The 25,668-nt window shown below is 49.9% G+C and overlaps 1 protein-coding gene across 3 annotated transcripts in view; it reads right to left on the reverse strand.

Annotated features, from left to right (window-relative positions):
* The window catches only part of EFR3B (EFR3 homolog B), an 88,531-nt gene that overhangs the window by 15,280 nt on the left and 47,583 nt on the right, over positions 1-25,668 (reverse strand). Inside the window, exons 4-14 of one of the 3 annotated variants that reach the window (XM_057558699.1) lie at positions 25,350-25,500; positions 11,982-12,103; positions 7,570-7,719; positions 6,226-6,360; positions 5,708-5,786; positions 4,823-4,958; positions 4,371-4,532; positions 3,418-3,529; positions 2,985-3,036; positions 844-1,016; positions 244-319 (exon numbers count right to left, since the gene is read on the reverse strand). In XM_057558699.1, the coding sequence (XP_057414682.1) occupies positions 244-319; positions 844-1,016; positions 2,985-3,036; positions 3,418-3,529; positions 4,371-4,532; positions 4,823-4,958; positions 5,708-5,786; positions 6,226-6,360; positions 7,570-7,719; positions 11,982-12,103; positions 25,350-25,500 (1,348 nt within the window). The remainder of the gene's footprint in view (positions 1-243; positions 320-843; positions 1,017-2,984; positions 3,037-3,417; positions 3,530-4,370; positions 4,533-4,822; positions 4,959-5,707; positions 5,787-6,225; positions 6,361-7,569; positions 7,720-11,981; positions 12,104-25,349; positions 25,501-25,668) is intronic. The other 2 variants (XM_057558698.1, XM_057558697.1) reach the window with 2 other exon arrangements.

A 25,668-nucleotide genomic window follows, 5' to 3' on the forward strand; every position in this document is an offset into this window, starting at 1 on the left:
TGCTGCCCAAATCCAGGTTTAGAACACAGTTAAGGTATGCTCCTCACTCTGGCTCGGTGATAAGTACGACCTGGGGGCTTGATCCCCTCGAGGGGTCGGCTGGTCATCCTGACTAAGCATAGTCAAAGAGGAGGAAGTGGGTTCTAGGGGCATGGCCAGTGGCGACTTGGGGGCCGGAAGACTGGGGTCCGCAGGGCCTGACCCACCCGGGGCTCACTGTATCTTGAGGTCACGCTTGCTAACCTTCTTCATGAAGATGGTGTCCTGCCGGGAGCACTTGTCCACTTTCAGCTTCAGGACAGAGATGTCACTGAGGGTACTGGGAGGGGACGTGAGGGGCCACCTCAGTCAGCCCTTGTGTGAGGCCAGCAGAGCTCACGTGGTATCACTGGGCTCTATTCCAGTGTTGTTAGTTGTACCAATGCCTCCCTGTGTCCTCCTGCCCTGGTTCTTAGCCTGATCTCCACTTTCTCCCAAGCTCTCACGCTCCTGTCTCTTTTTTCTTAAATACTGATCCAGATTATCCTCATCTTCCCTTTCTTTCCTCCCTTTCAGCCCCCCAGTCTCAACTGATAACCCTGCATCCCCTTCTTTCCTCCCCACCTGAGAGCTCCCTTGGGTACCTGCTCTTTACCTCCCAAATCTCCCTCCCTTGCTCCACCAGGCACAAATGCCCCTTCAGTCCCTCCTTCCCTTGTAGGACCCCAGGGTCCATGTCCGTGATTAGCTCCCTGGGCGGGGGTCCCACTGAAGATCTGAATTGTCCTCCCACCTGAGTGTGAGGTCCTCATGGGAGTCTCCTCCCCCATCACACACCAAATAGAGAGGAGACCCCAAGTTCACCTGATGGTGGAGAACTTGTGACGGTTGCCATGACGATCAATGAAACTGATGAGAATCTCTAGAACGAAGAGACGGATCTCTGCGTCCTCCATGAGGGCGGTGGAGAGAAGGCGGTCAAGGAAGTTGCTGGGCAGAGCGGACATCATATTGTTGCACTGGAAGCCGGTGGATACCTGCAAGGGAGCCCAGGATCATGTGCTTAGGAACGCCGGCCCTCCCGGCAGTGGTGAGGAGACTGAGGAGCAGTCGGCAGAATCTGGGTCTGAAGCATCCATCCTCTCTAAACATCTCCCAGCCCAGTTTCCCTGTCCTCCACCTTAGGCAGCTTTTGGGAACCCTCCAACATCTACCTAGGCCACCCGCCCAGCTCAGCTTAGCTAAGTGGATGGGGACAGTATGCAGGGACATTAAGTTACTAAAAGCAAGCAGAGGATGAGCACTAGAAGAGAGCAAAAGCCAGGGAGCCTCTGAACCTAATGTTTCAGCCTAATTAGGGCACAAATGGCTAACATTCACCATGAACGCGCTTCATTAGGAGCACGAACAGTCACAGAGAAGGAGAGACAGTGGAAGAACTTACAGCTGGGCTGAGGAATTAGAACCCACGGACATGGCAACAGCCAAGAGCACACACAGCATTTGCTGACATCTCTTCTAGCGTGGCCATAATGAGGGTCTTCTGATTAAAGCCAGTTGCACACAGAGACACCTCACCCATGATGGTGTCAAAGTAGTTAAAAGCAGCAAAACAGATTTACTGTTAAGTCCATATTGCAAAACAATGCCTTTGATGTTTCAGCAGGCCCTTGAGGCTCTGGTAAAGCCTGGTGGCATCAGTAGTAAACATCATAAAATGTTCACTGAAGGGGGGTGTATTTGAGTGTGCCCCAAACTGTCACCTTGGTAAGATGCAGGGTACAAGTTAATGACAGTAAACTCAGCAAAGAAATGGCAGGAGTACATAGACAAAGGAGGTACCAGATGTGGGCAGTGTCAGCACAAAAAGCCTTTATAAAAATAGTGTGACATGAAAGGTGTGGGCTGGAGAGAGGGGAGGGAGGGCGTGAGCGGGAGTGAGGGGGCTGTGCAGAGCGGCATAGTTAGAACAGAGACGGGTTGAGGGGTCACATGGGGGGTTCTAGGGAGGGAAAGGGGACTGAGGACCTTCCAATTTCAGTCTGAGAAGTTTGAAATCTGGATGCACATCAATTAGAAACTGAGATTTACTCTTTAACAAGGAGCAACACGTGAAGAACAACATTTCTAGAAAATTCTTCTTGGTTGTATTTATGATAGGTGAGGAGGGAGGGAGCAACTATGAGAATAATCTAGTTCTGAGATGTCCAGAGTTTAGGCCAGGGTTGTGCCTTGGGTAGCTTGTTACAAATACAGATTCCAGGACCTCACTCAGACTAATGGCTCAAAATCTCTAGGGAATCTATATGTTAAACAAGTTGGTCATAGGAACAGCATTTGAGAACAATAAATCTAGCCTCCAGTGATGGCTGCAAAGAAGGAAAGAAGACAAATGTAAAAAAAAATTGATAAAGGGGGGAATTCCCTGGCGGTCCAGTGGTTAGGGCTCGGCGCTTTCACCGCCAGGGCCTGGGTTCGATCCCTGGTCGGGGAACTAAGGTCCTGCAAGCCGAGTGGCATGGCCAAAAATATTTTTTAAAAAAATTAAAAATTAAATTACATAAAATAATTATGGTTATTATTTTTTTTAATGGATAAAGGGAAAGATAGTGGCTGGGAGACTGAGGTGGGCATAAGTACCAAGGGAGAAACAGGTGGAAGGGACCTGGGGAGATACTTGGAGGGAAAAAGGGCAGGAACCAATAGATTCCATCTCAATACAGAGATAATGTTTGAGTGACAAGTCCATCAGTAGCTGAGAAGGTACCTTTGTGAAAGTTAGAAACAGGCATCCTGCCTGCCCTGGAAGAACCAGCCCTGTGGGTACCCAGCCTGGCTAGTGAGTGGAACACAGGTTGGATTTCAGCCCCCTACTCACCCCTTTGGCTGGGCATGTTTATGCAGTGTGCAACCTGCACAACTGTATGTAGTAGCCTTGTCTTGGTTCCTTGGAAGGAGCTGCCTCCTACAGAGGCAGAGCAGGAATGGGGACAGGAGAGGCTCACCTGAAGGAGGGATTTCAGCAGCATAATCTGGGTCAGCCGGTTCCTGTTCTCCCTATAGACCAGAGACACAGATGATCACCAAGATGGTGATATAGGCAAAGACCCCACACTTGCTTGCCCAGTTCTCTCTCCTGATTAGATTCTCCATGAGGCTTATCTTGTTGGGTTACCCAGGACAGTGACTTCCAGACCAGGGAACAAATGGCTCCCCCCAAGGTGGGAGGTTGTTATTGGTGGGACAGCCTGAGGAATTGTAGGATCCAAAGGCCCACTAAAGGCTGCTGAGGGATTTGAGAGTAGAATGAGAGAAGACAAGTAAGGACAGAACCAGGAAAGTTGAGGTGGAGAAGGAGAGAGCCCAAAAATGTGGGAAGGGGAGTCAGGCGGAATTTAGGCTGGGAGAGGAAGGGGGAGGAAGGCATGGTAGACTCACCCGGTCCTCCCCATCTCCATGGGGTGATGCAGGGAAGGCAGTGGAACCTTGCTCATGATGAAGAGGATCACCTCGGAGCGCTGGTAAGTAGGCAGCGTGCTGGCAAAGGAGCCTTCAGGAAAAAGACAGAGAGAGGGTTTGAGGCCGGCAGCTGCTGGGGTCTCCGCTCAAACTTTCAGCTGAACAAACTACTGTGAAGAGTGCGGGCTGCTTCTCTAGGGAGACGATTAAGACCCAGAGGGAGACACCTAGATGACGGCAGAGGACTCTTCCAGGCTCCCGTTCCTTCACTTGTTATTCCGGAGGCTGCGTTAAGGTCTCCGGGATGGAGAAGCTCCAGTGGCGCTAGGACCAGAAGGCTGTGAAAGTGATGAGCCCTTACATGCACATGGTGGCTTTACGGTTCTCCCCTTCCACACCCACGTGCATATCCACGGCCTTCGCCCTGTCCTCTTTCCTTCCTTTTCTCTTTCTTTCTCCCACCTCCCCTCCAATCGCTCAAACGTGGAAGCATCAGGCGGGCCTAATGGGGACTGCGGTGCGGGAAGAGTTCGCCTGTCTTAGCCTCTGATCTGAGCTCCAGGCTGAGAAACCCAGGGAGATTGTGCTGTGATCTAACTCAGGCCTGGCCCAGGCCACTCTGTGAGCTGCGTGCGCCATGGGCTGATTCCACTTCCCCCAGTGTCCGTGAATAACACGATTTAAGTGGATGACAATCCTACACCGCCCTGGACTAACGTCCTCGCGGGAGGGGCCCCGCCTTCCCGCCCGCCTGCCTGCCCCTCCCTCCGCGGTTCCGGCCCTGGGCCCCGCCCCTCCCCGGGCCACCCCCCACCCCCCACCTCCCCGGGCCCCGCCCCCCGCCCCTCCCCGGGCCACCCCCACCCCCCACCTCCCCGGCCCCCCCCCGCCCCTCCCCAGGCCCCCCCCACCCCCCACCTCCCCGGGCCCACCTATGGTCTTGATGACCGCCTCCTGGAACATGCGCTCCTCGTGCTCCTTGATGATCTTGGTGCCAAGGCTGATGGCCCCATCGTAGCTCCCGGTCAAAGCGTAGTCGATGCTGAGCCGCAGCTGCCTCAGCAGAGTGTTGAACATCTCCAGCACCGTGGGCCCTGAGCGCAGCGGGGTGGGAGACCTGAAATCCGGGGCTGGCACTCCTTGCTTGTTCTCCCCTGCCCTGCATTATCGGGCAAGCCCAGGCCCACTTCCAGCCAGGGGCTACCTCTGCCCGCTACCTTCCCCGGCTGATTTCTCCTCCGGAGGAAAGCCGGCTCTGACACCTCCTTATCGTGCCTTGCCCTCTTCTGGAAGGGGAGGCAGCCTACGGTTAAGGGCAGCTCCTTGTCCTTGTGGCGGGGGGGGGGGGGTTCCCAGGCCCCACTCCACTCGGGATCCCCCTTACCCACAGAGCCCGTGGCGGCGATGACAGCAGCTTCCGACAGGACCTCCACGATGCCCGCCCGCACCGTGGCCGCGCTGCGGCTGTTGGCATCCAGGTGGCTCAGGAGCTGCTGGATAACCAGGTGGGAGTGCTGCGGCTGGGGGGGAGGGAGAGGTGCTGGTCCCCAGATAGCAGCCCCCATATGGCCTCTGAGCCAGGGCAGCCCTTGACGAGGACCCAAAGCTGGGTGGACAAAAGGGAGGTCCCAAGGCTAGCAGGCGCTAGAGGGGGCACCCGGGTACCCCGGTTCCTTTTCCTGAGCCCCTCCCCCTCCTCGGTCCAACAAGGAGCTGAGTCAAATCCCAATGAAGACCTGGATTTCCACATTTTTCCTGGGCCCCTTCACTTCAAGTGGGTCAAAAGTCAATTTTAAGATACTGTCTTCCTTTTCAATTTCCCCAGGTCCCAGGTCTTATTAGGGTCACAAGAGGCCAGGTGGTTTAGTCCAGTGGTGCTCAAAGTGTGGCCTGTGGTCTGGTGCCAGTTCAAGATCTGTCTGATGCCCGTTTACACTGAGCTAAGTAAGGAAATTGAGAGTAAGTGTTGAGTAAGTAATTTCACAGAAGCCATGGCAGCCAATTATGGTCTGTGGGCTTGTATTTTGCATGAGGTTTTCGTTTGTTTTTCCTAGGAATTCTTTTTGCGTTTTATAAAGTATGGGTCTGTGACATATTAGAAATTAAACTAGTCCTTCTCCACGACTAGGTTAAGCAGCGCAGGTTTAGACAACTAGGGGCTTAGGAGAAGTCACAGAGGACAGCTGGTTTTCTCCAGGAGTGCACCGTTCCGCTCCCAGAGGTGCCCCCTTGGCCAGAGAGACAGGCTGGACCAGGGGAGCCGCCATACCTGAATTGAGTACATGATGATTTTAAAGCAACGGATGGCGAACACCTTGGGTTCCCAAAGAGAATGGTTATCCAGATGGCTGTGAGGGAGAAAATATGGAGAGTAACTATGAAACGCAAGTGATGTTAGGAAGGAGGAGAAGCTTGGTGGGAGAAAGTCACCTCCCGAGAGACCCAGCCCCTCTCGAAGCTCCCAGGTAAGTAGCAAGGGCTTGCAGGTGTAGGTGAGAGAAGGGAAGCACGAGAAGTCAATGAACAGGGTTCCGCAGCTGTGGGCTCAGGAATGAAGCCAGGCACCTTCCTCCTGCCAACTCGTCTCCCCAAAACTGTGCTTGGTCACCATGTGGTAGCTTTTGATGCCACAGTGCGGGGAACATGGGCACAGAGAAGGGACCCACTTGGCTGAAGCACCACAACTATAACACCTCCTTCCCTCCCTCCTCCCGAGTCAGCAAGGAGGTGCCGGACCTGAAACTGTTCAAAGCTGAAGGCGGGTGGGTGGGGAAGGGGAACACTCACACGAGAACAGGCTTGATGGCGTTTTTGATGTTGCCAAAGGCAGCCCGGCCCAGTAGTTCCCGAAGGCACCTCTCAGCCAGCTCTGCAGGGATCTCCTTCTCCTTCTCTGGTGCTTGGAGGGGGGAGGGGGACCGGCTGTGGAAACACACAGCCCACGGGTGAGGGATGGAATGCACGGCTGGGAGTCACTTTGTGCAGGCCTTCTGTGCTTCCCTCATGCAAATGGTCCCAGTAGGACAAGCAGGAATGTGACGTGGGCTGCACTAGGTCACAGGGGAGGTGTTGAGGCTGTCAGAAGTTAAATGGGGGTAAGGAAGCCCAGAGTGGAGGAAGATTGTGGGAGGAGGGTAACGTTCTTTTTCTGGACATCCTAGGGATAGGCCTGATGTGCCTCTGTGGGCAGGATAGATGCCCTGAGCACCATGGGCCTGGGGAGGCGCAGACCACGAGTGTCTCCATGCCCCCGAGGCTTTGGAAGGAACGCGAGATGAGATAAGAAGAGAGGGAGGCCGACAGAGCTGGAGAAAGCAGAAGAAAAGGGGAGAGAGGAAGGAGGGAAAAAAGCGGGAGGGAAAAAGGAAAGGCGCGGGGGTTGGCTTAGGTGTGACTCAGTGGTACCCACCCACCTCCACCTGAGACCACCACGGAGCTTGTCAGTGAAATGCTATTCCAGGAACAACCACCAGAGGGCACACTAAATTTCCCAACCGGCTCTAGCAGCGCAGGCTCAACTGACAGAAAGTGGGGAACCCACAATATCTTCAATCGGCGTCATGCCCAGCCAACGTGGACAGCACCGTGAACCTTTCCCTCCATCCCACTTCACAGAGGGGAAGAGTGAGGGGCAGGGACAGGATGAATCCATGTCTGGGGGTTCCCAGATTAAAACCCAGTATCTGTAACTCGTGTCAAGTGGCTGCTGGCTGGTCAAGTGGGCATTTTGAAGGGACTGGAACACCGCTAGGAAGTGAGAGAGAAGGAAGGTCCTCCTCAGCAACTGGAACCATGAAAGGCATTTAAAAACCTCCTTGGCCTGCTGCTTCTAGAAAGACCAAGGGAACCGGACTCTTGGTTCTTTGTGTTCAGCACACACTTACCCCAGGGAGCCCAGCACCATTACTGTTTTTCCTTCAGGAATGCAGACCTTAAGGGGTACAGCAGGCTGGTAGAAGGCCAGAGCCAAGGCTCCTAGGGAAGCAGCTTTGGACTCACTGCAGAACAAGCCACAAAAGCCAAGAGCCCTGACTTTGGGGCTGGGTTTTACCAACCAGCCCAGCCGTGCGGTTGCCAAGTGCCCTGGGAGGGCTGCAGGGCCGCGTGCAAGCTCCCCCCTCGCCTGCTCACCTCTCTGCCTCCTCCACGTGTTGCAGATTGAAAAGCAGGGATGGGACGATCTTGTCCATGTGCTGTGGGTCCCAGATATTGGCCTGCAGTTCATCATTCACGGTCTTCCTCACCACCCCTTGTAGACCTTTGATACCTGACATTCGGATTCTGTAAGGAAAAGGGAGACATGGGGCCATGAAGTCTCCAAGCCCTGACAAGTCCAGCTGCTGTGACAAGGAGAGGAGCACAGCAAGGGGATTAGGGATGCACTCGTCCCTCAAAAGGCAGAACAGAGCCCACCTTCTACTCTTCATGTGACTTGGCCTCCTGGCTGGGCGCCTTCTTGTGCTGGTGGATGTGAGCACGAAGGCCACGCCTTCTGGCTTGTCTTGGAGATTCCCAGACTGCCCTTGCCCCGTACCACCCGGGCTTCATCCCTAGGGTGCCCAGTTTCTCCAGGCTCTTTAGTACCCAGCTGGGTTTTCTCTAGCTTGAGCCCAAGATATAAGAGCTCAAAGTGCTGCCAAGAACGGAAGAGGCAGAAACCAGGGCTGTGAGCAACTTACAGGGGGAGGGGATCTGGAGGGGGAGGGGATCTAGAGGGGGAGGGGATCTGGAGGGGGAGGCACAGAGCTGTCAGGCTGTCAGGCACAAAGAGGTCTTGGCTGGGACTAAGCTGGCTGAGAAAGCGGAGGGGAGATGAGTAACAGCACAGAGGGGACCCCTTTTGCACATCCCCAGTTCCCATTCTGCTGACTCAGGGATCAGCACAGCCCTGCAGGAGGGGGCCCTCTTTACTGGCCATTTATTTCAACCTGAAGTTCCTTTTTTTAACCAAACCTTTTTTTTTTTCCTGATTATAACATAATACATGCTAATTATAGAAAAGTGTTAAGATGATTTACCCTGCCATTGCCGCTCAAAGATAATTATCATTGGCATTTTGGTGTCTTTCCTTTCTCCTGTGTATAATATATGACAGAATCAAGAACCTGCTGCATATGTAATTTGTATTGGCTTTTTTCACCCATAGCATTCTATCACAAGCATTTTCCTACATCATTAACTCACAAACATGTTGAATGGTTATTTGATACACTGTTAGAAGAACTTTCTGAACTAGTCGCCTGTTGGTCATTTAAGTTGTTTCTAAATTTGCTTCTGTAATAATGCTACAATGGACATTACTGTACAAAGTACTTTACTACATTCCAAATCATTGCCATGAGTAGAATTACTGAATTGAAAGGTAAGGAATGAAAGCCTCCCAGTTTTGCCAGATTCCTCTCCCCACGCCCACTGCACAAGCTGCAGGAGAATACCATCCTCACTGTGCCTGCCTCAGCACTAGGGATCTCATTTTAAACATCTGCTCTAATTTTGTGGCTCAGAAAAATCCTCATATCCTGTAGCGATTTCAGTTTGTATCCTTTTGATGATTATTGGAGTTGAGCAGTTTTTCTAAATATTTAGTTGCCATTTGTAATTTCAGATTCAGTTTTAAGTGCTGTTACCACGGTGCTACCCTGAGCTTTACGCGGAGACCATAACTGGGTGGTGAGAGATGCCTAATGTACCAACATCCCCTGGCCCAGGACCATTAGGGCTGCTGGCAATGGGCAAGGATTCTCTGGGCAAACACTTAGCTGCTCTAATCCTGAGCCAAGTCAGCACCCTGAGCTGAGGCTGTCCAGACTTGAGAACAAAGTAACTGTAATACAATTCTGCTAACTATTCCTGGCTCCAGGTTAAAGGTGCTCCTTAGTGCACTACAAAAATAAATCCCAGACATGCTGGACTCATGGCCCACCCAAGAGAGCCTGGCTGGCAGGAAACCAGGCCCAGGGGATGGAAAATTTTCTACCCAGGGCTTCCTTATGTGTGACTGTATTAATTTTTCTTCACTCTTTCAATCTCCCCAGAATCCCTTCCACATATGTACACATTTCATTCCATGATGCCCAGAGCTGGCTGATCAGGCCTGGGGGAGAAGCAGCCTCTTACTGTTCCTTGTAATGGGCTCAGTGGAGGCCTGCCCACGTGCAAGGGACTGGGAAGTCTCTGAACCCAAGGGGACTACACACACACACACACACACACAAACACCCACCTATTCATGAGACCCAAGGGTAGTTCTTGGAAAGGAGCTCTGGGCTCTGCAAAGGCTGCGAAGGACCAGGGGGAGAGCTCAGGGAGAAGGGGTGCAGGGAGGTTATGGATGAGAGACAAGACAAAGGGAGAAACTCCTCTCACCCCGGCAGCCTTGCTTCCATGGGTGGCAGGTGCCAGGCTGTGGGTGATGATGGCACTGCCCGGTTGCTGGAAGCAAACCTCAGCACCCTTCTCCTGACCTTCAGTCGCTCCCCACACCATCAGGACACGGTGCAACCGTGTCTGCTTCTGTGCCTTCTCCCCTCCTACTGTGGAGTGTGTGTGTGCGGTTGTACGTGTATGAGTGTGTGATTTGTGTGAGAGTGTGGTTATGTATGAGTGTGTCAGTGTATGTGATTGTGTGTGTGTGTGGTACTGCATGCCACTGTACGTGTGTGCACATGTGGTTGTGTACACAGTTGTGTATTGTGTGTGGTGTGTATGTGTGTAAGTGTGTGTGTATGAGTGTGTGTAGAGCAGCATGAGGAGTGTCCCCTCCCCTCCTGGAGCTTGGCTCTACCTGTGGTCAGCATCTGTTACAGCCACACCTGGTCACAGTCACCCCTTCCCCATCACCTGCTTCTGGACACACCCCACCTGCTCCAGCCCCTTCTGCCTCTTCACAGCCATTCTGGAGCGAGGTGGCTGCTGAGGGAACCGGCGCTGGGGAGACAAGGGGCTCCTTCCTCCCATGACCCCCACTGGGCCCCCCTGCAGCAGCACAGCCCCAGGGAGCCCCTGGCTGGTTCAAGACAGGGGAGACTGGGGAGCAGGGACACTGCCATCAGTCACACAGCATCCTGCCCTGGAGCCGTTTCACAGCTGGGAAGCTTTGGGAACAGGCAGCCTGGGGGATGGAGGGGTTCACGTCCTGTTTCTCCAACCCAGGCCAGCAGCCATGGTGAGGAAGCTGTAGTTAGGGGCACACAGGGCTCCCGGACCGTGCCATTGCATATCACATGCACTGGGGCCCCCTGCAGTGCTGACATGGTGCAGGAAGAAGCCAGTGGCTGAGTTCTGGAACAAACCCATGGAGACCCGGTCTCCCATGGGCATGTTGGCCACCCAGCCTCAGCCCCCAGCCCCTTCCTTCTCCGACTCCTGCAGTTTTGCCTGGTAAGGACAGCTCAGCCCTTTTCCCTCCTTCCTCCTCCTTTTCCTGTGTTTCATTTCACCTCCCCAGGTTGATAAGCACTCTTTGTAGGCAGTGGTTTACTTCTCATCCTTTATCTATCGATATCAGCATATATGTGGGTGAATTTCTTTGTGATTTCATTGAGGGGTTTAATTTCTATGTCGATGAATGTATTTCTGTAAGCTAAGTATTTTTGTGAGTGTGAGTATGTGTGTGTAAAAGTGTGTTCTGTAATTCAAGACGTTTATCTGAAAAGCATCCATTCCTTCATTCACTTACTCAACAAGTATGTCTTCAGTGCCTGCTGCTCTCCAGGCACTGTCTTAGCACTTGGGATGCGTCAGAGAACAAAACAATGATTCCTGTCCTCACAGAGCTTACATTCTAGTGGGGAGAGACAGGCAATGAATGAGAAACATATGTAAATTATGAAACATGTTTGAAGGGGATGAGTGCTATGGGGAAATAAAAACAGAGCAGGGTGAGGGAGAAGGGGAGGGTCAGGGGAAGGCGTCGTTGACAAGGGGGCACTTGAGCAAAGCCTTGAAGGAGGTGAAGGAGTGAGCTGTACAGCTCCACAGAGGAAGCATCCCAGGCACAGGAACAGACTGTGCAAAGGCCCTGTGGCAGGAATGTCCCTGGTGTGTTTCCAAGGCAGCACGGAGGCCTGTGTAGTCGAAGGGGAATGAGGAAGGGAAGAGTGGAGGAGATAAACTCAGGAGGGCAGCAGGGATCAGCCAATGTGAGGACTTTGGCTTTTTATTTGTGGGTGTATATTTTGATGGAGAGTGGTGAGTGGGAGTGCTTCTCGGGTGTATAAAGGCATGTACTTCTGAACAAAAGAGAGCACAGGTGTGTACATGTGTGTGTCACTGGCTCTCAAATTGGGCTCAGAGGACCATCACCTTATGTCCCACCCTGTTTTCTGTCCCCAGAGGCTGTTCCTTTAGAAAGCATGTGCTGGGAGCCCAGCTCTGCCCACGCATCCACCTAAGTCCCGCCAGATGCCCCTTCCCCACCAGCAACATCAGAGCCTCGGTAAACGCCAGTGAAATCAGACACACAATCCGGGCTGGGAGCTCTGCAGGACCATCAGTGCCTCTGCCATTAGAGGCACAGCCTCCTCAACTTCCCTTATACTCACTTAGTCTTGATCTCCAAGTCTTCATGGCCAGAGTGGCACATTTCACTGAAGCGAGACACGAAGAAATCATAGCTCCGATGGTAGGATGGGGTGTCCTCCTCTATGTTGGCAAACTTCACAAACTGTGTGGGGGGAGAGGGGAAATTCATCGTGAGATGACCCGCCATGCTCCTCGCCTTTGGGCTCTGGGACCTGGCATCCCCCAGGCCCTTTGCCGTAGTAAAGCCACAAGAAAACACATCTTAGGAACCATGCATCTCAGGATCTGGCTCTAGTCTACCTCCCAGAGCACACTCGGGAAATCTGAGTTCCATTCTACACAAGAGCAGAACCCCTGGCCCTTCTCAGCCCTCCCCTGCTGGGTGAGCAGAGGATGGAAGAGAAGAGAAAGAGAATGGGGCTCAGTCACTTAAGCTCCTCCTCCCATTTACATCCAGAGCTGCCCCAAACATAGAGGCTGAAAGGCTGTGAGGAATAACGCTGGAAACTGAGCAAAAGCCAAGGCCAAAGCATAGAGCACCACCCTAGAATGCATTCTGGGAAACCAGGACAGAGCTGAAATTTGATTAAAAACCGTAATTACATTTTATTGTTAAAATTTTGAGTACATTTTTAACGTTTGCAATTTCAGTTCATTAAGTCTTGCTCAGCATTCTCAGCCGCTAGATTCCTTCTGTCATCACCATGCTGCACATTTGCAGTTCTAAATAGGGACTTGATTTCAAATGAGTCTCTCAGAGAAGCAAGAATCACAGACTGAGTGGAGTTAAATTACTAAAAGTTAAATATAATTTTTATAGGTTATTTTGTTTAATGTTATAAATTTAATACCACAAACAACTCTAAACAGACTAAACTTAGACTACATTCTCCACTATTCTGCCTTGTATTATTATATAATTTTTACAAACCTTCGTTGGTTCAAAGAGGACATACTGTTATTCCTAAAATTATCTCATCAGCACACTCTCATAATATTGAGTATCAATTGTCAACCTGTTTCCCCATTTAACTACTTAAAAGTTGTTAATAACTATTTTTTTTGGATGAAAATTAGCAACTTCCACAAGCATCCTTATTATTACAGTGTTTTGTTCTTGCAATAATAAATATGCATTTATTTTCTGCTGAATCATAAAACCTCAACATGCAAAGCAGATAAGGAAATCTTCCCTTCTAAGTTACATCTAAAATGCACACATATATGTGGAAGCAAGTATTCTGATATTAGCAATAAACCCAAATGACATTGCTTGCATTATTGATGTGGTTATGCAGAAGAGGCGTAGTGGTAATCCATGTGATCACAAGATCATTGATTAGACCCAAGTTCAGGAGTTCCAGAAACAACGATAGAGCTGGCCTTTGGCTACGTGATCTTCCTAAGCCCCATGGGCTAGAACACAGACTTAGGCTGGTACCGAGGCTGAAACTAAATTTGGGTGCATTGCTGCTCTTAACCACCAACAGGATGTTCCCAGGCTGCACTCCCCACAGCCAAAGCCTGGCTTGGTCCGTCCACTGAGAGGGGTCATGCAGCTATGCGGTTCTAACCGCAGATCTACCTCTAACTGGTGGGGTGACCTTTGAGTGGGACATTTGACTTCTCTTCTGTCTTGGTTTTCCCACGTGTGAAATAAGCAGCCCAGTCTTCATTCGCTACATTTCTTTATTTTTTATTATTTTTTTTTAAAGGATTTTCTTATTTATTTATTTATTTATTTATTTATTTTTGGCTGTGTTGGGTCTTCGGTTCGTGCGAGGGCTTTCTCCAGTTGCGGCAAGCAGGGGCCACTCTTCATCGCGGTGCGGGGACCGCTCTTCATCGCGGTGCGCGGGCCTTTCTCTATCGCGGCCCCTCCCGTCGCGGGGCACAGGCTCCAGACGCGCAGGCTCAGCAATTGTGGCTCACGGGCCCAGCTGCTCCGTGGCATGTGGGATCTTCCCAGACCAGGGCTCGAACCCGTGTCCCCTGCATTAGCAGGCAGATTCTCAACCACTGCGCCACCAGGGAAGCCCCATTTCTTTATTTTTTTATTGATGCTATATCTACTTCAAATATGATGAGGCAGCTTAAGATAAGACTATGTGTATGTGAGAGTGCGTGCATTTCAGAATAACCAAAACAAGACTGAAAAAGAAAAGAGGCCAGTAATAAAGGAGAAACAGTCAAACAAAGACTTTGTCCCTAATATATAGTGACTGTGTAAACCCAAATGTATGTCAGGAGAATGAATAACCGAACTTCATGGTCACTGGTGTAGGAGTTTATGGGCTAATAGCAATGATGTTTAGAACATATATGTATCAGGTACTACCCTAAGCATTTGACATACATCAGCTCTTTTGTTTCTTAAAATGACTCTAAGTTAGAGAGATATTATTATTCTCATTTTACAGACAGAGAGACTGAGACCCACAAATGTTACATAATTGCCCAGGGTCCTGCAGGAGAAACCCAGGTCTCAACCACGAGCCTCTCCAACAGAGCTCTGCCCAGAAAACCTCCAGCTCTGTCCCTGCTCCTGGCTTCCTCTAGCGCCTCAGGCCAAATGACCCATGAGAGTTGCTCTGGGGAGGCGGGGGTGGTGGATATTGTCAGGGAGAACAAACAGAGGATGAAGAAGCCGCCAGAGGGGACCTTAGTCCGGCCTTTTTAAGAGGGCTGCAGGAGTGAGGCCACTGGTTTCCAAACACTGCACTACAGCAGTCGAGGGGGCTCCGTGACCATGCAGATTTCTGCCACAAGCCCCAGACGTGCCGAGTCAGCCTTGGAGGATATTCACCTGTTAGATGGTCTGAGGCTCACGCTTGAGAAACACAGCAGGATCCCTGACAGGCAACCTGGAGGCCTCCCTTCCCTCCGGCCCCCCTCCCCACGCTGATACTCCACTGAACGATTCCTGATCTCTGTGGACGTGACATCAAGCCTCGTCACTTTTTTTTTTTTTGGCTGCGCCACGTGGCTTGCAGGATCCTACTTCCCTGAGCAGGGATCGAACCCCTGTCCTCGGCAGTGAAAGCACGGAGTCCTAAACAGTGGCCCACCAGGGAATTCCCAAGCCTCTTCACTTTCAACCTTGACTTTCCCCTTCCTCCAGTGCCGTGGAACCTCGAGCAGGACTGGTGGCCCGTCAGGTGGCATGGCCGGAGCCCTGTTCACGCCCAGTCTGCTCTGACTGTTTTCTGCACTGTACAGGCTGCTGAAGATTTCAACTACGATGCCCTGGCTGCAAGGTTAAAATGGAGATTACAGTCAATTTTTTTAAATTAATTAATTTTATTTATTTATATTGGCTGCATTGGGTCTTCGTTGCTGCATGTGGGCTTTCTCTAGTTGCGGCGAGCAGGGGCTACTCTTAGTTGTGGTGCGTGGGCTTCTCATTGCAGTGGCTCCTCTTGTTGCAGAGCACGGGCTCTAGGTGCGCAGGCTTCAGTAGTTGCGGCATGCGGGGTTTAGTAGTTGCGGCACGTGGGCTTCAGTAGTTGCGGCACACGGGCTCAGTAGTTGTGGCACACGGGCTCAGTAGTTGTGGCTCGCAGGCTCTAGAGCGCAGGCTCAGTAGTTGTGGTGCACGGGCTTAGTTGCTCCGCGGTATGTGGGATCTTTCCGGACCAGGGCTTGAACCCATGAACCACTGCACCACCAGGGAAGCCCCAATTTTTAAAAAATGGAACATTCTGTGACAGCCACAGAGGTAACGCAGGGTAGAAAACACGCATGGGGATTCCTTTCCTAGAACCACGGAGGCTTTTTTCTAGACTGGCCCAGCAGTCACTCCTGAATCTCGCCCAGCTGGGCCAGCCACAGCTGCTAAGCTCACTGGAAAATTCCCTCACTCCTTTCTCTCGTGACTCTCTGCATCCCCAGATTTTTACTCTTCTATAGTCTTCTTCCCTGGAAACTTAGCTTTGAGTCTCCTTCTCAAATTTCGATTTTAACAGGATGGTGCTTCTGTTTAAGTGGATATGCCCTCCTACATCCGCTGGGCCCACAGTCAGACGGCGTCTCCTCACTCAGCTCCTTGTCACCTGTGTGACTGTGGACATCGTTTAACTTCTGAGCCACTGTTTCCTTATCTGAAAAATGGGGGTGATGGGGCCTATGCCACGGGGTGTCACCAGGGTTAAAGGAGGGGACGGATGCAGAGCGTGCCCGGAGGAATGCTCAGGACCCTGCGCTGCGGTGAGCAAGGTGACAGGGGCCTTTAATGGTCTGCTCACCAACTCCGGTCCTCGGCTCTGGTGCAGTGTGACCCTGTCCTTTCCAGCCGGGCCATCACAGAGGAGGAGCCCAGATGGGCAGCATGAGCCATGCCCGCGACCATGCAGGATGCCGGGGGCAGGTGTGAATATGGAAAGAAGGAAATGAGTTAACAGCCATCCCAATGAACTGGTGCCCGAGGGTGGGAGTTGAGGACGGTGGCAGAGGGCAGGGGAGTTGGAAGATGAGGGCCAAGCCCCCTGAAGCACCATTCAGGAACCGAAGGTCAGTTAGTGCCATAGGATGGGACAGAGCCCAGCACTGAGAGACAAGGAGGTGGGGCTTGATGGGAGCTCGGGCAGCCGGCACTGCAAGACTGGGAAGATGTGGCCCAGCATTTGTTTTCATCTCTTTAAAATGCACATATCACCTCCTAGGAACGTGAATGAGGTGGAGATAATTAAGAAAAGCTCCCTGAGTTCCTGGGATAACAGGAACTGAGTGAATTCAAGGCTTATTGTAAGTTAGGTTCCTAGTTCTAAGAGGCTTAAACTTTTTACGGGTCCGGCAGGACTCAGCACCGCACAGTCGTGGAACGAGCATTTGCGGGGCGATGCACAAATACATTCAAGACACTGCTTCACAGACAGCACTCGACTCTCCACACGCCTGCCGCTCCACTTCATCAGAAAAACAATTTTGCATATGGTTATTGTGAAGCACGTTTGCTTCGTTTCGACTCATACTTGGTTCCGTGGGGAGCCTTCAAAATATTCCTTGAAGAAGCTATTTATAGACACGGGAGTTCGTGTCTGGAGGAATCACGCCAGCCCCCGTGCCCCATCTCTCACGCCACGTGTGGATGGCAGCACTATGCGACAGAAGGAGTTAACGTCTATATTCTGAGAAATAACAACATTACATATTTCTACGGCACTTGCAGCTCAGGCATCATGTTAGTTTCCCGGGGCTGCATGCCTCCAGTCTCTGCTTCTGTCTTCACAATGTTTCCTCCTTTGTGTCCAGTCTCCCCCCGCTTCTCTCTTACAAGACCCTTGTGATTGCACTTAGGGCCTACCCGGATAATCCAGGATAATCTCTCCATCCCAAGACCCTTAACCTGATCACATCCGCAGAGACCCTGTTTCCGTATCAGGTGACATTCGCAGGTTCCAGGGATTGGCACGTGGACATCTTTTGGGGGACCATTTTCCAGCCTACTGAAACATCCACTACCTGACGTAATTTTTGGCAAACCAGTGAGTTTAATAGGAGTGATATTGCTCCCATTGTGAAGACGAGGAAACTGAAGCTCTAAGGGAGCCGCTGAATTATTTCAGGTCAACCCGCTTGTGACAAGTGGAGCTGGGGCTCAAATTGGGGAATTCTGATACTTTGATGCTCTCTGCCCTCCACCAGTGGTTTTTAAATTTTACTGTGTATCAGAATGACCTGGGGAGCTTGTTGAAAATGCAGACTTTTGAGCCACCCCAGGCCTGTTGAACAAGACTCTCTGTGGGTAGGACCTAGGCATTTGCATTCTGAACAATCCCCCCGCCCCACCAACTCCTACCCTGGAGATTCTGGGGCAGGGCATCTACAGACCCCATGTCCTTTGTTCTTTTACTGGAAAGCTGGACCAGTAGCTGTGGAAATGATCCAAGGCAGGCTAGGACGGAGAAAGCTTAAGCAGTACATTTTGGCCTCCTCCTGTCCTTGGTAACGGAGGCCAGTCAAGGCTGGAGAGATGGCCACCTCCTTTGAACTGGGGTGGCTTGGGGTTGAACCAAGGGGTCCATCTCTGAGGCCCGGGAGGCTGCAGCCTCCAGGCTCAGGCTGTCGACCAGCCAGGCCATTGCCTCGCTCTCCAGCACTCTTGCTCTGTTACGAGATCTGGTGATGAGGCTGCACTTGATGCCATCCAGAGGGACTGAACCCCGTTTATTACATTATGGGTGGCACCAGGGCTAATAAAAGAGGCAACATTTGGTACCAGGATCTCTGAGCATCCTTGGGAACCCTTGGTTTGATAGCTTGTCAGGAGGAGCTTCCCTTCCCTGAGTCTGAAAGTACGACAGCACAGATGACCTGCCCAGATGACCTGGTCAGGGAACGTTGGCCTCCAGTATCCCCATGGGGGCAGCTCCGAGGGAGGCCACCTCAAGCTGCTCCTGAGTCCTCCAGGGCTGACAGGACGAGGCCAAAATGGAAACTTTAGTAATTGTGGTTCAGAGGATCAAATCCGGGGGACCTGGTCATGGGACCACACCCACTGTAGGAGTCCACTTGGGAAACATGCCCAAACCTGGCTGAGATGGGGTTGAGACTCTAGGGTTTAAAATAGAGCCTTCATCCCTCCTATTAGAGGCAGAACAGTGTTATGATTATGAGAAGGGGTTTGGAGCCAGAATGCATTTCTGAATCTCACCTCCCACTTAGTAGGAGGCTGATAGGAGGCACATTTCTTAAGCTCCCCATGCTTCGGTCACCCCATCTGTACAATGGGGCCAGCAAGAGCAGCTGCCTCATAGGCTTGGTATGACCAGCCCATCAGAGTTAACAGTTATCGCCTCATTTTTCCCCCAGTGGATTTCTGGCTTGCTGTCAACACTCCATACGTTTTCACTGGGCCCATTTACCTGTGTGACTCACTAATGTTTTAAACACTTGATACAGCAGGAACTTCCTGTCTACTTCACCCCTACCATTGTTAGTTCATACCTTACAAATGGCTTTTGTTAAAATGTTACTTGCCTAATGCACAAGATTGTGAAATAATAAAGTTGGGGTTTTTTTGTTTTATTTTTTTAAGATATTGCAATGATGAGGAAGGTCTCCATGGTAACAAACTGGAGACTTTGAAGATGTGACACTTCAAAGGCCAAGGGCACCACTAGGGCCACCCTTTCAAGACCAAAGTTTCAGCTCTTCATATACAACAAAGGGTGCCAAGTTTGCTGGAGGAGATCACCAACCCTCTGGCACAAGCAGGAAGAAGACATGGTTGTGTGAAAACTGAGAGTTACTAAGGGGCTGGGTCAATAGAGAGAAAGCAAGCTCCAAATATTGACATTGCAAAACCAGCTCTCCCCAGGTCTGGAGAAGAAGCTGAGCTGGTCAGCCTCACTTCAGCGCTAGCCAAGTCTCTCCAAGCAGAAGTCAGCCTTACCCTCTTCTGTAGATGGGCATTCTGAACCCCACAACTCCCTGCCATCAACAATAGAACCACAGTGTAAAATACTGGGCATAGGGATTCCCTGGTGGTCCAGTGGTTAAGACTCCATGCTTCCACTGCAGGGGCCGCGGGTTCGATACCTGGTTGGGGAACTAAGATCCCACATGCCGCTCAGCACGGCCAAAAAATAAAATAAAATAAAATACTGGGCATAGAGAAAACCCCAACTCTTTCATGGTAGGACTGCAGGCATTTTCGCTGTGTTAACCTACATAAGGAAAAATGGGAACAGTTATTCTGCTGCACTAAGATGAACCCTAGCTGGAAAAGACCTTGTAAACCACATGATTTTGACTTTAATACCCCCTACCCCGTTCTCCCAACTGCTCTTGTTTATAGCAACTCCCGGGAGCAGTTTTCACTAAAGCCAGAGGAACAGTCCTACTGTGTGTGACATGATCGTGCCCTGCAAATCGCCTGCCAACCTGGGCATAGTGATTCCCTAGACCTAGGACATCCTCCCCTGTCTACCCATATTACATCTTTCCTCCTTCAAGATTCTTTGCAAAACTGACTGTGGTTTCAAAAACTCCCGGGAAAGCCCAGTCTTCCCGCCCGAGAAGGTGATCCCCCTGGTCCCAAGTAGTCCCACGTGCTAGCCAGCCTCCAAGGCCTGCACTTGGGAAGCGCAGACCTAGGGAAGCACTGGCTGCCTCTGTTCTAAGATCCCCAACATTTGCTGGTGCTGACCCCCGTGACCTGAGCTGCTCCACTGGCATCACACTTCTGCCCTGACCTCCCTTCATGGAACCCGCTTCTAGCCTGCTGGTCTCCAGCAGTGCTGATTTCTGTCGTGGTGTGGAAGATGAGAGAATTTCTAGTCTACAGATGACAAGTTGCAACCACAAGAGTTGATAAAATTGTCCAGAGGGAGCATAGAGAGTGAGAAGAGGACACAGCAGCAACCTTGGAGACCAAAGACATTTCATGGGGACATGGAGAAAGAGAATCATTGAAGGAAACTGTATTAGTTTCCTATTGCTGCCGTAATAAATCACCACGATTTAGTGGCCTAAAACAACACAAATTTATTACCTTGCAGTTCTGGAGATCAAAAGTCTAAAATGGGTCTGCAGGGTTGCATTCCTTCTGGACGCTTCCAGAGAAGCATCTGTTTCCTTGACCTTTCTAGCTTCCAGAAGCCACTTACATCCTTTGGCTCCTGGCCCCCTTCCTCCTTCTTCATGGCCATCAGAGGAGCATCTTCAAATCTCTTTCTCTCTGTCTCTCATCTTCTGTCTGACTCTGGTCCTCCTGCTTCCCTCTTATAAAGGTCTTTGTGAGTACATGGGGTCCACCTGGATAATCCAGGATAATCTCCTTATCTCAAGATCCTTAACTTAATCATTTCTTCAAAGTACCTTGTGTCATGTAAGGTAACATGCACAGGTTTCAGGCATTAGGATGTGGACATACTTGGGGGACCATTATTCAGCCCACCATAGAAACACAGAAGGGTGGGCCAGGTGGGAAGAGCTGGGATGACAGGGCCAGGAGGTCAAGGGAGTATGAAGAAGATGCAATAAACGGGGAGAAATGCCACCAGAGATAGAAACATCAGCTGAAAAATGAGTGAGGAATGGGTTATTTGCGTGGTTTCCACAGATTTCTAACTGCAAAGACAGAAAAGTACTTTTACAATGGAGAGAGCCAGCTGTCACTACCCTAACCTGGGATGGCACTTAGCCTCCATAAAAGTGGGGTACCAGACACTTGTGGTCCTTTTGGGATGCTCAGTGCAGGACCCAGCACTCCCCGTGAAGTGTTATGCCTCAAAGTATTTAACTGCATCCAATCAAACCTTCAAATCTAATTCTAGTCTGCAGGAAGTATAAGGGACAGGAGAGCAAAACGAAAGACACCACAAGGAAATAATCAGACAAACCCAGACTGTGGGGCATTCTGCAAAGTGGTGACCTGGTCAATGTCATGAAAAACAAAGAGGGGCAGGAGAGGGGTTGGGACTGGTTAAGAGGCATAAGAGACACAGAAAACAAAGTAAACACATGATCTTTACTGAATCCTGACCGGAAAGACAGCAATACAAGACAATGTGAGGACTATTAGGGAAATTTTAATTTGGACCAAATATTTTTTAAAAATTAGAGAATGATCGTTAGTTTTGTTAGGTAAGCTAAAGGTACTTTGTGGTCATGTAGAATGTAATTTTGTTGTTTTCTTTTCCTTGGTTGTTTGTTTTCTTTATTTTTACACTGGAAGAGACCTGAACTTATAGTTAGACTAAGGGAAGGAACCAGAAAAAGGGAAAGGGTGGAGACATGGAGAGAGAAATAATGGATTTAAGGAGGTTCCTGAGGAGAAGGGAACCTTTTGGAAGGAAGAAGATGGAAGCAAGTTGAGGGACCCCCAGCTGGCAGCCCCCATTTTCTCAGTGGGCAGAAGAAGGCAAGGCCACCTCTGAGACTGAAGAAGCAGATTCGGGATGGTCCTTGAGGAGAAAACAGATTTGTAGTGACCACTGAGAGGATGAGGGGCAGTGGTCAAAGAATGGATAAGGAGCTGCCCTGAAGGCCCAAATCAAAATTTACAGCACGCATCTGTAGAGGCCCCAAGCCTCGCGTCATGCGGTTTTCTGCAGCGGTTCTCTGAGCAGGCACATTAGGGCGGAGAAGGCAGAGCTTGGCTGCAGCAGGTGTACCTGCAGCGTGGCTCCCACGGGTCCTGGAGGGAGGCCAAGAAAGGGAGCCTCAGCCGGAGCTGAACCTGGCAGGGAAGGGAAGGCAGCGGGAGGTGAGGTCTTGATGAGGGATGGGGCGGGGGGATGGTGAGAGAACATGAGGGGAGGACAGAGCCTCCAGCAAGTCACAGCCCCCCTGCTCTACTGGAGGAAGAGAGCCTCAGGGTCCCGCATCACCCCAACATGCCGCAGGAAGCTTCCCTCCCCTCCCAAAGGACTTGACTTCAGGTTGTGGTGCAGTGCAAACACAAAGGCCTGCATGCGAGGATCTGAGATGAAAGTGCAATTTTTAAAAATTCAGGTAAAATTCACAAAACATAAAATGAACCCTTTTACAGTGCACAATTCAGTGGCATTCAATACATTCACAATGTTTTGCAACTAAAGCAAAACCCCAAAAGGAAACCCACTTCTTAGTCATTAATCAGTTACTTTCCATTCCTCTCCCTCCCAGACCCTGGCAAACACTAATCTGCTTTCTGTCATTATGGATTCACCTATTCTGGATATCTCATCTAAATGGAAATATAACATGTGACCTTCTGGGTTGTTTCCACCTTTTGGCTATTGTGAACAGTGCTGCTATGAACGTTGGTGTACAAGTATTTATTTGAGTATCCCTTTTCCGTTCTTTTTGGTATATACCTAGAGAGGATTGCTGAGTCATATGGTAATTCTATATGTTTAAATTTCGGAGGAACCACTAAACTGTTTTCCGCAGTGTCTACACCATTTTACATCTCTGCTAGCAACGTACAAGGGTACCAATTTCTATACATCCTCACCAACATGTCATTTTATAGGATTTTTTAAAATATAGCCATCCTGGTGGGTGTGAAGAGGTATCTCACTGTGGGTTTTTTTCGACTGGCATTTCCTTAATGATTAGTGACGCTGAGCATCAATTCATGTGCTTTTTGGCCATTTGTGTATCTTCTTGAATGTCTATTCAAGTCCTTTGCCCATTTTGATTGGGTTTTCTTTTTGCTGTTGAGCTGTAAGAGTTTTTCATATATTCTGGTTACTGGACCCTTATCAGATATACAATTTGTAAAAATTTTCTCCCCTTCTGTGGTTGTCTTTTCACTTTCCTGACAGTGTCCTTTGATGCACAAAAGTTTTTAATTTTGAAGAAGTCAAATTACCCATATTTTCTTTTGCTCCTTTTGTTTTTATTGTCATATCTAAGAATCCATTGCCAAATTCAAGATCATAAAGATACACCCCTATATTTCTTCTAAGAGCTCTATAGGTTTAGCTCTTAGATTTAGGTCTTTAATCTATTTTGAGTTAATTTTTATATATGTTGTGAGGTAGGGATGAAAGTACAAACTTTAAATCCGTGATCCTTCATAATAATTTTATTATTTACACTAGGCTAATATATTAGATTGTTTATGTAAAGGACCTCGGCATTCTCAGATTTAATATTTTCAGTTTATCCTCACAGAGTGACCTCAGAAGGTCAGGGCATATGGTCATTGCACTGTCCCTGAAACACACATTTGGACCTCTCAGGCAATAAGGCAGGTGTGCAGAAGCAAATCCCTAAGCAAATAATTGAGCTTAGTTGGTTCTGGCTCCCCCTCATCCCCTGGCTTTCCTGGTCCCTCACTGTCATCCCAAGTTCAGATATTCTCATTAAAGACCTGAAAGCATCACTTAAATTTAAAAAATTATACTTTACTGCATATAATGTGCAGGAATGGGATTAGCAAAACCAGACTTTTTGCTGACAAGTTTTACCATAGCTTCAGTCCTTGGGGTGTTCAAGTACAAGCTGGATAAAGATCCATTAAGGATGAAGAAAGAAAGAGAGAGAAGGTCCCAGGCTTAGAGAGCTGGAAAGAGCATCTGGCTGAGGGACACCGCTAGCAAAGCCTGCCTCTGAAGCTGAACTCTGAATCTATTGCAATTATCTGACTCAACTTACTTATAAGCACCTCTCCTTATACAATCTCTATTGTCTGCAGTACGGTAATCATTAGTCAACTGCTTTCTTGCTAATACTGTGACTCACTGTGATGCGGAATCTAGGAATTTGCAGGATTCTGAATTTTCAAGGCTGTAGCTAACAAAATGCCTACCCTAGGCCAGGATGTGATGTAGGGACCGCTAGAGCTGGCGGCCACATGCTTCTGTCTCCCCCGCCGACCCCTGGGGAGATACCCTCTGGATGCATTGATGACTGGTTTAGTTTCCATGTACATGTTCTCTTCTAGACTATAGTTATCTTAAACAGGGCAAGTGAAACAGTAACTGAAGCTGTTGCCAGGGCAACATGACAAAAGAATTTACCCTCAGCTACTGTATATGTAATTTATCAAAGGCAGCTGGCTCACAGAGAGAGGAAAGAGGGGAATACGTTGTTAGTTTTGGTCTTTGAAAGAAGAGTTGAAAGACTATCTTCTGGTTAAATCAACTTAAGTAGAACAGGAAAGCAGCTGTGACCTGTGCAATAAACATTCAGAAAAGTCAGGTTGGGAAGGCTAAGAAGGCAAACCTTAAACTTTTTTTTTTTTTTGTCCTGGTGATATTTGTAAAATAGTTGCATGTCAGGGCTTTTAACACCAAGCTGCTTGAAGACCTGGAGCTGAAAGTATTCCCTGAAGGGGAAGGAATAGAGAGAGAGCAAGAAATGGAAGAGAACAACCGGGATATTCAAGTATGTTAGATACATACGAAGCTGGGAGTTCTTGACACACCTGATAGCTCTTCTCTCCCAAAACCATAAGCCCTCATGATAGCAGCCACTTGTACTGAGACCAGTTACATTACAAAGCATGGACTGAGTTCAAGCCACTCTGGGTATCAGTGAGAAGCCAGGCTCATGAAAGATAACCCGCTCGAGGTTACCCAGCTAGGAGAGGGCAGAACTAAGCCAGAAGCCCTGTTTCCTGCTTCCCTGTGATCTTCCCACTTATCTGATCCCTCTGTCCTGTGAACATCAGTTTATTCTGTCTTCGAAAGAAGCACAACCTGGACAGCTTTCAAAGTATGCCCCATGGAGTCAGGGGCCAAGCTTTGAGGGCACTGGCTACCCCCTGCTCTCAAAGAAATACCTCCCTCTCTATTTTTACATCTATTGGGGCCTCACCTAAACTTATTTAAGGGAAAAATCATTTTTAAAAGTCAGAAACCAAATAGGAATGGATCGTAACAATGCTGACCCGGAGGTTCTACACCCCCTCCCCACCATTCCCACTTCCAAAGCCCCTTGGGCCTCCTTACCGAGTTGGTGCCAAGGATCTGCAGGTTGGGCTTCTCAGACTCAAGCAGCTTGGCCACCATCTTGAGGAAACTCTCCACGAAGAGGTTGATGCTCTGGCAGTGGCAGGCCATGAGCAGCTGGTCCAGCGCCTCCATGGCGATGCACACGTACCTGGGGAAAGCAGCACCATTGCCATCACTCAGCCTCACGCCTGTTCCGCCCCCACTGCATGACTGGGGCGATCTAGATGGCAGTGCAGTGACCACCTGGGCAGCAGCCAGCTAACGCAGCTCTTCCCCAGGTTGCTGATGACTGGACAGTTGTTCCAACAAGTGCTCA

The sequence above is a fragment of the Balaenoptera acutorostrata genome, chromosome 12 (assembly GCF_949987535.1).
Source record: "Balaenoptera acutorostrata chromosome 12, mBalAcu1.1, whole genome shotgun sequence".
Lineage (NCBI taxonomy): Eukaryota > Metazoa > Chordata > Mammalia > Artiodactyla > Balaenopteridae > Balaenoptera > Balaenoptera acutorostrata.